The sequence below is a fragment of the Acytostelium subglobosum genome (genome assembly GCF_000787575.1).
Source record: "Acytostelium subglobosum LB1 DNA, scaffold: scaffold31, whole genome shotgun sequence".
Lineage (NCBI taxonomy): Eukaryota > Evosea > Eumycetozoa > Acytosteliales > Acytosteliaceae > Acytostelium > Acytostelium subglobosum.
The window spans coordinates 22,325-33,888 of record NW_012236502.1 but is presented as its reverse complement, the minus strand read 5'-3'; the positions used below and the strand labels follow the sequence as shown (position 1 = coordinate 33,888).

Genomic DNA, 11,564 nt, shown 5'->3' with positions numbered 1-11,564 from the left:
GACTAGATAGAAGTGTTGATGATGTTGTCTGTCTAGTCTTCAATAACAAAGATGATTGAGATTCGCAACCCCTCACCTCTTTTGATTAACTACACACTTCCACACCACTCACCTCACATCACACCCAAGTGAGATCGGACGACTCCGCTTTGGATTGAAGGACTTGGGGTCGTCACGACCTTGGGTCCAATCTAGAATTTTGATAAGATCTTTCCAAAACGACACTAGTGTCTTTTCCTAACATATGATATTATAATATGATTGATTGATTGTGATCATGAGGAATGATTCCAAACTTACTAAAGACATGGAAAGAGGTTATCAATCTTGTCCAATTGATCGAACTTTGGCGTGGAAATCAAATCGCCTCCGCCACATTCTCCAAACAATACATCATTATTCAATCTTTTATTGGATTGATCGATCGATTACATGGTGAGCAACAGTATGATGGTGGCTACAAGTATTGAGCCAAGGATGGTAGTGGTTGCCACTAGTTTGTTTCCATCATTATTATGACACTGGACATCTCCATTGATTTAGTTACTGAGACACTGATCGCAGGTGACATTGGCAACATCAAATGCTGGTGTGGCACAATTGTTGTCAGAATACATTTTGATTGAAGTGCTGCGGCCAACCTTTGTGAAGATGGGGTAGCCAACCTCTCCAGGACCACAACTTCTTACCAATGGGGTACACTTGTTGGCTGGGTAGGTCTTGCACATACTATACGCTTCGCATATATCATTGCAATAACTACAGAATGAGACCACGCTGCCAGCCTTATCATCTGAGCTCGAGTCTCCTCCTGTGGATGTGGAGGAGGAGGAGATTGGACAGGCCAGACCACTGGTCATGACTATTTGGTAGATGAACGATCCGGCCTCAGTCTCACTAACGCTGACGGTTTGGGTGGGGCACATGGGAGACACTGGAGATCGATGAGGGCCTTGCGGGCCTTGGTCTTGCCGGCACAGGCCAGGACGGGGTCGGTGTAGATGAGGGTGGCACCTTTGGCTCCAGCGGGGAACGAACCAAACACTCCAGAGTAAAGAAGACCAAGACTTTTGTAGGTTGATAGAGCTGGCAAGCAGAAGTCGTTGGCTGCAAACCTGTGGCTGACTGAAAGCAAACTTGGGCTTTCTGACAGATGTTCCAGTAGTACTATATGGGTTTGTGTGTGTTTGATAATTGATTGATTGATGTGATGATAGATTGAGTGGAACAACGTTTCCAAATGTAAGTCAATGGCAATGACTTACCATTGATCCACCCGAGGAGGATGTTTCCCATGAGTATTGAGTTAAACTAGATTAATTGGATATCAATGTTACAATTTGGACCAAAGACAGTTACAAGTTACCGGGTTAGCTAACGCAACACCTTTGAAACATTAATTGCCTTATATATTCTTGTTCTTTCTTTAATTAATTACTTTGTCATACTGGTAAAGTTGTATGAGTTGAGGTTATTGTCAGTGAAGGTGCATCCTGCGTTGATTGTAGCAATCATTGCCAACACAACACTGATACATCAATACATTATTCATCGTTGTAGTTGTAATATATAGATAGATTGATAACTTCGAGTATGATCAATCGGGACTGAAACATTGATGGATGCGGAAACTCAAATGACTCGTCGTTTTCCCTTGTTATTGGTAATGATTATCAGTTTTGCATTACTTTCAATCAAACATACAACCAAATATGGACATTGATCTCCAGTGACATTGGAAACATCAATGCTGGTGTGGCACAATTGTGGTCGGAATATATTTTGATTAAAGAGCTCTGGCCAACCTTTGTCCGTCCAAAATCCAAGGGTACCCTTGCAGTCTACTTACTCGCCTTCTTCGGAAACTCCATCACCTTTTTGTAATGAATCTATTCCCTCATTTCATCCAAAATGATCAAGTTTAAATGATCAAGTTGACATGATCGGAATCTCAATCATATATATCTAACAAGCAACAAGAATGATGAATAAGTATCAACATTATTTAGTTCTCGTTATTGTTGTTGGGTTGGCTACAGCATGCCACACGTCAACAGTTACAGATGGTTGTAATGAAAATCCCGTGATATGTCTTGCTAAGGGAGCCAAGTGCGAGGCGTAAGTTAATTGATTTGAATGATCAAATAGTTACATATCATACTAACTGGAATCATACTACCATTCACTCACTCACTCCTCACTCACTCACAATCAATGTCATTTTGGGAATGCTAAATGCGATCAAGGATTGAAGTGCGCAGGGGAAGTCTGTGTACCTATGTTGAATGTTGGAGAGAGGTGCAGTAATACAAGTCTTAATGGTGATAGTTGTGGATTTGGACTTAGATGCCTCGACCCATTTGGCATCTCCAACCAGAACAGCCTCAACTTGACATGCCAGTACAGAGCTTATGCAACACAAGGTCAAGCATGTGAGACCACCGCCTCTTGCTCTACCAGTGAAATGGTATGCCAGGCAGGTATATGTCCCGACAACCAATAAGTGCCTATGGGACGACGACTGCCCCATTGACCAATGGTGTCAAGATTTCTACACTCCAATGGCCGCCTGTGCTCCAAGGGTTGGACTCAATGGTGCATGTGAAGGATATAAGGATCAATGGCAATGCCAATTAGGACTGGTCTGCTCCTTTGTCGATGGTACCAGAACCAACCGGACATGTGTCCCGATAGCCTCCAAGGGCGAGGGCGAGCAATGCTGGGATTCCAGTAATTTAGACTTTAATGGAGATATCCCAGACTACGAGTGTGATCTTTCCAAGGGTCTGATGTGCATCAATAACACCTGCCAGAAGCCTTTGTTCCCGGGCGTAGACAACTGCACCAACAACTACAACTCAGACTGTGCCAACTCTATCAAGGACTTGGTGAGCTGTGTGTTGAAGAACAAGTGTCAGATGGTAACCATATACAACAATTCACCAAACACATGTTTCTACAAACATTGTGGAGGCATAGCCTGTAACAACAAGTGTTCACTTCAACCAACCAAGAACAGCAGATGTGGATCACAAGGAATCTATCCAGCATGCAGCCTCTATTCCTCTGGAAACACCCTCACCATCCAATCAATCACCACTTTTGTCCTCATCTCAATGATAATGGTAATTATTATTATTTAAGTAAACATCATTCATTTAGGTCATGCCAATCCCAATCTTAATGATCACTCAAACGACCATTCGTCTTCCCTTTGAAATAATTGGAAATCATGATTACTTTACTTTCAATCATTCAATCATTCAATCATGGACATGGACATTAGAGAGAGGCTGGCCCAGCAGCCAAACTGATGGTGGATGGACTCTTTAGTACTTGAAGATCTGTCCAGACCAGCTGTTGACAATGACGAAAAGACCCTCAGACTTCATCTCGTGAGCAGAGCGTTGGTAGGTGACGCCAGTGAGGAGCTCGGAAACTGGGACGATGTCACGACCTTGGTGTGGCTCAGCGTCGTTGAGGATGATGCGTCCACTGCCAGTGACGTTGGAGAAGTTGACGACACAGAGTACACGGTCTTGTTGATGGGTCCACTTGTAGGCGATCAATGGCCATGATGAGTCGGTGCCAGTCACGGTGAGCATCTGGAAGTCGCCAGCTTTGAATGCAGGCTTGGAGATGACTGATGTGAGCACCTTGTAGAACTGGACGGTGGCCTCATTGACGGGCTCGGGTAGCTGGCGGCGGAGATGCACCTCGAGCTGGTTGCGCATACCCTCAAACTCGCCCATCCAGAACATCTTCATGCCTGGGAGCGTGTAGGTGAGGAGTGCGGCAGCGTTTGAGCGCCACCATGAGCCAAAGTAGGCAACACCACGCTGCTCGTCGTGGTTGGAGATGAAGCGCACCGACTGCTTGTTGTACTTCCATGAGTGGCTGTTGATCCAGCCGCGGATCTGATCAATGTTGCCACCGCCAACAATGTCGCGGAAAGACTTGTCGTAGGTGTAGTCAAAGCCAAGGTTCTGGAGCTCCTCCTCATAGCCAGTGTAGACCTCGGCCATGAAGACAACGTGTGGGTGGGACTTCTTGACCTCCTTGATGGCCACGTCCCAGAACTCGTGTGCTGGCTGCTTGTAGCCCCATGAGGCCAGCTGTGTGCCCCACTTCTTGTTGAACAACGAGTTGAGCACGAGGTGTGCCATGTTGACGCGAACAGCGTCAGAGACGGCGGCGACGGACGACAGCTCTTGGATGGTGGCGCGGATGGCCTGTGTGTTCCAGATGTTGATCTGGGCTGTGTCCAGCCAGGAGTGACCCCAGATCGAAGCACCGCATGCGATGCCGCTTGGCAAGTAGGTGTTGGGGTCGTAGGGTGCCTTGGTGTCCTTTGGTGCGCGCACGTAGTGGTCTGGGTTGGAGTTGACGAGTGGTGAGTCGACGGCAGTGTGGTTGGGAACAAAGTCCAACATCAAGTGAAGGCCCATGTTGTTGAGCGACTTCTTCAAGTGCTGGAGGTCCTGCAGGGTGCCGACCTGGGGGTTCACCTCGTACTTGGTGATAGCGTATGGGTAGCCGATCACATCATCCTTGGTGTAGCCTGGCAACACGTGGGAGAACTCCTGCTTCAAGTGCTCAGCAGTGGTCTCGTACTGGACGGCGTACTTGCCGAGGGACCAAACTCCCATCAACCATACCATATCGAATCCCATGTTCTTAATATGTTGGAACTCCTCCATTGGGATCTCTTTAAGGTGGGGAGGTAACCAAGGGGTTAGTGATGATGGAGGTGGATGTGGAAATTGATGGCATACCGTTGATCCTGTCGATGGTCTTCTTGTACTTTTGGGAGAGGGTGAGGAACCATGGACGGACAGATACCTCATAGAGCATACGGCTTCCATTGAGGACGTGGTGGTGCTTTTGGTGATGTGTCTCTTGCATTATTATTGTAGTTTGATGTGTGTATCTTTAAAATTATGTATTTGTTTGATTGATTGTGTAGTAGTTGTAGGTTTGGTGTCAACTTGAATGAATGATTGAATCAACCAACATGGATATTGATTGAGTGGATACAGTAACTCACACCATCCATCATATCCATCATCAGTATACTGGGAACGCACTCCAATCCAATGAATGAACGTGATGGAATCGACAGTCAGTCTCTAGAGATGTCACCCCATTTAATATATCAAAGCACAAGGTGTCTGTACACCATCATAAGGCTACTGCAGCGGGACATGACATCTTCATTTAGTGTGTTTGTATTGGAGTGTGTTTGATCGAGGCTTCCACATCGTGTGGCGACCCTTCCACATTCACAGTCAGCCAGCCCAACACTCTGCGCCCAATCAAATTGGTGTGTGAGTGGACCTCCATCAGAGAGTGTGAATGATCATTAATCATTGTTGCTGTGCTTGCTTGTCAACACTATTAAATGATGGACTTTCACACCCACAAATGTCAGAGAGGGAGAGTATCCATCTCATACTTGGGCAGATGTCGACTGGAGAGAGACAGCCAATAGGTCCAATCTACAATAACAAACAACATGAGTTGGTGTCAATGTTGTGTTTGTGTTAAGGGTTGGTTGATAGTTGTGATTGCTATTGGGTTGTAGTTGCTGTAGTTGCTGTAATAGCTGTAGTTGTTGTAGTTGTTGTAGTTGTTGGGTATTAGGTGTTTCTTGACAACCCTGCAAACAAGTTGATTTGGTGATGTGACTGAGGCAAAGTTTAAACTTGGAACACCTTGAGAGTGAACGCCAGTATGATGTGAAGTACTGTCAAGCCAATGCCCCAAGCGATACCTTGATACCATGACAAAAGAAATATCGATGATCTATATATTGCTGCGATGATTGTTGCTATGTAGTAGTAGTAGATAGTAAGTAACGAATGAATGAATGAATGATTGAATGAATGAGTATGTATAACAAACAACATACCTGATATACCTCCAAAGCCAATGCCTATGAGGATTCCTAGTGCAGTGGAGAAGACAGGGATGAAGGGAGCAACCTTTGACTTGCGTAGAACAATAGATGCTATGAATCCCGTACATAAGTATGTCAGAGCATGACCAACCGTACACCAAAATGTAATAGCAAGCCACATATCACCATAAGTTGAGAAGTTGCCATGAAACAATGATCCATTTGTTATTGTACCAGTGTTTGGATTTGTATCCGGTATACCAGCTCCAATGAATGATGAGAATATATTTGACATTTACTGTCTCTTCTATCTATTTATCTATCTATTCTCTTTCTATCTATTATCTGTTTGTTTGTTTGTTTGGGTTAATGAAAAAAAGTGATGTGGTGGTCGCTCTTTCAACGAGATAAATCAGTTAAGATGATCTGAGATCTAGAAAATATAGATATTGACACTGCGGGGAAAGAGTATTGCTTGATGAGGTCGGAAGGCTTCGACATTTCGTCTCCCCGCGGGGCAAAAAAAAAAACAGAAGAAAAAAGACCTCCCCGTTCGGGAATCGAACCCGAGGTATCAGTGTGAGAGACTGAGGTGTTACCAACTACACCAACGAGGATATTTTTGAAAAAGAATCAATTTTCTACTTTTGTGCTCAAATAGTCGAGCGATTTTCATCAAATGAAACAAAAACAGTGGTTTTTGATAACTAAAGTTGATTGAAATAAAATAGTTATGTTCTAGAACTTTTTATTAATTGTTTGGAGCAATTGTCAATGTCAACATGTCTTCTCCAAGCTCGGCTACAACGTCATTGATGACACGGATAAGTGTTTCGAATCTTGGTCTTTTGGCCTTGTACAAGTTGATAAAGACCATATCCATTGGACCATCTGCGCAATCACGGAGAATATCAACCAATGCATCCAGATTTCTTCCAAAGTAACCTGGCACTGTCATTGCCTTTGGCAAGTAGGTATAAAAGTCATCAATGTCATTGATATTGGCAAAGTCAACTTCAGCTCTCTTTCTAACTATTGGTGCATCTCCACCTTTCTTTTTAATAATTTGATCCTTCATGTTTGATCTTAAGTAGTAGTTGTTGTTATATTATCTGTTTAAGTATTATTAGTTGTGTTTGTGTGTTTGTGTTTGAATGAATGGATGAAGTTGAAGGTAATGTTCGTTTGTTTTAAGGTGGACGAATCTGATTCATTTCCAAATAATATCTTTGTAGTTGGTCCCCAGTTCTCAAGCCGATGCAAAGGAAAAGGTTAGTCAACTTAAGATGGTCGTCAATCAAGTAGATATTATTACTCTTTACTAAAGTGACGACCATCTTGAGTTCTAAAGTATCCCAAATGTCTCCAAAATTAACTTATTCCCAATTTGTTTGTTCACAACTTATTCTCATCATGCTAAACTTCTTGTGCAATATCAAACGAAGAAGTAGAGGATAGATAGATAGATACATATATGACATATAATACATCATCACAGGTTAGAAGTTGGATATTCAACAAGCATACGATAGCCGAATGTAGGGAACAAGCTAACAAATCATATGTTGATGCAGTCGACACAAGTGATGCCTCTGTCAAGGACAACATGTTGTCCGCTGAGGAGGAACAACAACTTCTATTCTACTACAAATCAAAGATGATTGAGTTTGGTCAACAATCAGAGTTAAAGTTACCAGATACTGTATATGTATGTTGGACAACAACATTGAATGAGTGAGTGAGTGAGTGACACTGACACATGGACAAACTTCCAAAGTCAACGGCAATAGCATATATGAACAGGTTCTACTTGAAGAAGAGTGTGATGGATGTAAACCCAAAGCAGATGATGAAGGTGTGTCTGTTTATAGCGTGCAAGACAGAGGATGATCATAGAGAGATTGGTGATTACTCAAATGTGGTCAAGATACAACCAAAGGAGATTGTCGAGATGGAGATACCATTGCTCGAAGCATTGGCATTCCAACTGGTGGTCTATCATCCATTCCGTCCACTATACGGATTCCTGCTAGACATTAACGAGATGATGACCATGTCCAATAATCAATATCAGACATGGTTGAATGCCTCTACATTCTCATTCAATGATCTCTACCATGAAGCCACCAAACACATCCAACGATCACTGCTCACCGACTGCAGTTTCCTCTATCATCCTTATCTAATAGCATTGGCATGTCTTGATCTTTCATGGCCTGCATTCCACGAGTATGTACTATACTACTCATTCATTCGATCAATCAAACTGACCAAACGGTACAATTAGATATTTCAAGCTTAAGTTCTTGTCATTAGAGAACCATGTACAGATACAAAAGGAGATCAATGAGGTAAAGGCTATCATCAATGCTGTGCCAGAGAGGCCAAACATTGATCAAGTTAAGATTATAGATGCCAAACTGATGTATGTAGTTGGACACTCAATCCGAATCATTCCAAATCAATCAATCACTGACTGACCATCAACCATCCAAAGATCACTATCAAAGTCATTAAAGAAGAGCAAGACAAAGAAGAAGAAGTCATCTGCATCGTCTTCACAAGGTTCAACAAAGAAGCAACGAACAGACTTACAGTCACCGCCACCTCCGACCGATGCTGTCGCTCAACCTGTGAATGGAGGCACACAAGTTAGTTGAGATAGATAAACTGGAAGTTGTTTGAATGGAATGGAATTGGAATGTATTATTATTATTATTATTGCAATGGTGTACCACTAGAGAGGATCATCCATTGGTTGTAGTTGATGGAGGATGGATGACCAAGGGTGTTGGATGGTATGGCATGGAATGGATAGGATAGTCTTAGATTGTGATCTCTGAGTAGTTGGGGTTGGACTCCTTCTTGGCAGTGATGTACTTAATGGTGTTCTGCAGGTAGACGGAAGCAGAGTCGCCCTCCTTGCTGTGAGTGGTGCGGATCAACTCGACCAGGTTGCTGATGAATTGAGCTGGGACGGCATTGGAGTTGTTGTCGTAGAAGTAGAGACACTCATTCAAAATATCAACAAACACTCCCAAGCCAGCGTTGGACTCGTTGGTGATGATGGCCAATGACTTCTTAAGAGCCTGGAGCACTGAGTTTTGTTCTTGGTATTGTCTCTGTATGTTGATAATGATGTTAGATGATGTTCATGTTGTTTCCAGGATGACGAATGATGAAACTTACGTTCTCGTGATTGACCCAGAACAAATGAGAGCAGAGTGAGATGAGCTTGGCTTGATCGTTTGGTGTCAAAAGACGAGTGGCCTGCTTGATGGTCTGACCGGCAAGGGTTTCGTAGGTCTCGACGTCTGGAAGAGCGAGAGAGTTGAGGGTGGAGATGAGGAGGGTGAGGGCGCTGACCTGAGCCTTGAAGTCGGGGATGTCCTCCTGGAAGATCATCAGAGCCTTGATGGCAAAGTCCTTGGTGGTCTTTTGCAGGTTGCAACGATCGGCGGTTTGGACGGCCTGCAAATAGAGACGGAACGAGAGCTCGGCCAACTTGATGTCGACGAGAGCCTTGATGGTCTCCATGACAAAGGTGAAGATCTTGGTGCCAATGACGGTCCACTGGTTCTCGTCGAGCGAGATGATGCCGTCGTCCACCTGCTTCTTCAACTTGGTGACGAATCTCAACGAACGGAACACGAGTGGCACCAGGGTGTGCTTGATGCGGAGCTGACCACCCTTGCCAAAGTGGCTGCGAGCGACGTTGTAGATCTTGAACAGCTTCTCGGGGTCCTCGCTGTCAAAGAGGTGGATGAGCGAGGCCACCTTGTTCTGCTCCTCCTGGAAGTCGTCCTTGTCGATCTCGTCCATCTCGGGCTGGTCGGTCTCGTCCTTGATCAAGGTCTGGATGGTCTCGAGCAGGCTGTTGACGTCCTCGGGCTCCTCGATCACGGTGGAGTTCTTGATCGTGTTGTTGACAATGTCCAACGACACCTTCTTTCTGTTGTTGTACGACAGACACGAGATCAATGGCTGGAAGTGAGTCAACTTCAACACGGTCAGCACGTTCTTGAACACCTCCAGAGGGATCTGGAGCAGCGAGATGATCTGCTTGACACAGGTAGGCTTGTTGATCTCCTCCTTGGTCTTGTTGGCAAGGATGCTCTGGCACAGACCAAGCACCTCGTTGGCATTGTCGCGCTTCTCTGGGTAGCACTTGAGGGTCAGGTTCAAGAGAGACACGTGCAGGCCGAGGATGTCTTGCAGCTCCATGTTTGGTCTGTTCTGGATGATCTGCTTGACGTTGTTGAAGAACACGGCAAAGATGTCAATGTGCTCTGGGATGGTGTTGCGCGAGGCATAGTTGGCCAACCTATCAATCAATGATGAGATGATAGCCTTGACATCAACGCCTGGTTGGAGTTGGGCACAGGTCGAGAGGATAGTGTCCAAAGTGGCCAAGTGATACTCGTCTGGGAACACCTATAGTGTAGTAAGTGAGAGTAAGAGAGAGGTGTTAGTGGTCTGGCAAGGCTGCTGTGGCCAACAACAACTTAACAAACGAACAAACATACTTGGATCAAGATCTCCATAAGGTACTGCTGGGCGATTCTATCCTTGCAGTTGATGACTTGCTCAACGACCTTGGGCAAGACGGTGGTGGAGTAGACGTTCTGGTCGACACCCTCGAGCTGACTGAGACGCGAGAGGTTCTTGCCGACCAAGACACGGAGATCGAGTCTCTCGTTCTCACGCTTGTCTCTGATCTCCTTGACGGGCACCTGGTGCTGCATTCTGACCCAGAGCTTGTTCATCTCTGTGAAGTTCTGGATGATAAAGTCGATCGAGTCGATCACTGAGCCATCAGATGACTCGGCGCCGACGTCTGGCAACTTGTCCTTGGTGACCTCGCTGAGGTAGTAACGGAGGAAGAGACCTCTGGTTGGGTGCTGCACACCACGGCACATCTCAATCAAGTCCTTGAGCACGTCCTTGGCTGGGGCTTGCTTGGTCTTGATGTAGACAGAGCCAACAGTGATCAAGAGGTAACTAATTGATTGATATTAAGTCAGGTAATGTCCATTGCGTGTATGTCGTTGTTGTTGTTGTTCAACACTTACAGTCTTGGCAAGACGTTGCCAGCGTGTTGGACAACCTCGTAAAGCTCAATCATTCTCTTGCCGTGCTTCTCTTCAAAGAGATAGGTGTTGAGATGCTGGAGATAGTCAAAGGAGACCATGTAGAGAGCATAGTATGACTTTGGTGACAAAAGCGATGTTCTGAGCTCGTTGATGATGTTGGAGGCATACTTCAAAGCGTCCATCAACTTTGAGTTGTCCAAGGCGATCTTCATATGATGACCCTGTACCATCACATTATTAGTGGCCTCCTCCAAGAACTTCTTTTGTTCCTCCTCTGGTGAGAGAGTAACTGCAACTGTTCCTTTGTTTGACATTATATTATTCTGTTATATATATATATCTATCTATCTATTCGTTTGTTTATCAAAGAGTATCTGTCTGTTTGTCTGTCTGTCTATCTGTCTGTATTGCTGTAGTTTGTTTAAGTGAGTATGAATGAGTGAGTGAATACTAATGAGTTAGTGTGACTGTGACACTTACATTTGAAACACAAACTATATATAAGTACAAACTAATATATAAATATATATTATTATTATTATTATAACAAAAGAGTATCAAGATAATAGTAG

General features: G+C 44.4%; 6 protein-coding genes across 6 annotated transcripts; 2 read left to right on the top strand and 4 right to left on the bottom strand.

The window, feature by feature from the left end:
* Nucleotides 1-862: 862 nt before the first annotated feature.
* SAMD00019534_111580 (hypothetical protein) lies at nt 863-1,296 on the bottom strand (the record flags this gene model as incomplete). Its single annotated transcript, XM_012893487.1, has 2 exons — nt 863-1,167; nt 1,266-1,296. The coding sequence occupies 2 exons, from the start codon at nt 1,294-1,296 to the stop codon at nt 863-865; spliced, it is 336 nt and encodes a 111-aa protein (XP_012748941.1).
* Nucleotides 1,297-2,278: 982 nt separating this feature from the next.
* Nucleotides 2,279-3,143, top strand: SAMD00019534_111570 (hypothetical protein; the record flags this gene model as incomplete). The annotated part of the gene is made up of 2 exons (XM_012893486.1): nt 2,279-2,480; nt 2,548-3,143. The coding sequence occupies 2 exons, from the start codon at nt 2,279-2,281 to the stop codon at nt 3,141-3,143; spliced, it is 798 nt and encodes a 265-aa protein (XP_012748940.1).
* Nucleotides 3,144-3,329: 186 nt separating this feature from the next.
* SAMD00019534_111560 (hypothetical protein) lies at nt 3,330-4,905 on the bottom strand (the record flags this gene model as incomplete). Its single annotated transcript, XM_012893485.1, has 2 exons — nt 3,330-4,708; nt 4,776-4,905. The coding sequence occupies 2 exons, from the start codon at nt 4,903-4,905 to the stop codon at nt 3,330-3,332; spliced, it is 1,509 nt and encodes a 502-aa protein (XP_012748939.1).
* A 794-nt stretch (nt 4,906-5,699) lies between these two features.
* Nucleotides 5,700-6,194, bottom strand: SAMD00019534_111550 (hypothetical protein; the record flags this gene model as incomplete). Its single annotated transcript, XM_012893484.1, has 2 exons — nt 5,700-5,830; nt 5,912-6,194. The coding sequence occupies 2 exons, from the start codon at nt 6,192-6,194 to the stop codon at nt 5,700-5,702; spliced, it is 414 nt and encodes a 137-aa protein (XP_012748938.1).
* Nucleotides 6,195-7,373: 1,179 nt separating this feature from the next.
* On the top strand, nt 7,374-8,559 carry SAMD00019534_111540 (hypothetical protein; the record flags this gene model as incomplete). The annotated part of the gene is made up of 4 exons (XM_012893483.1): nt 7,374-7,607; nt 7,677-8,128; nt 8,187-8,324; nt 8,397-8,559. 4 exons carry the CDS (start codon nt 7,374-7,376, stop codon nt 8,557-8,559), a joined length of 987 nt encoding a protein of 328 aa, XP_012748937.1.
* A 165-nt stretch (nt 8,560-8,724) lies between these two features.
* SAMD00019534_111530 (hypothetical protein) lies at nt 8,725-11,306 on the bottom strand (the record flags this gene model as incomplete). Its single annotated transcript, XM_012893482.1, has 4 exons — nt 8,725-9,021; nt 9,089-10,333; nt 10,426-10,900; nt 10,972-11,306. 4 exons carry the CDS (start codon nt 11,304-11,306, stop codon nt 8,725-8,727), a joined length of 2,352 nt encoding a protein of 783 aa, XP_012748936.1.
* Between the last annotated feature and the right edge of the window lie 258 nt (nt 11,307-11,564).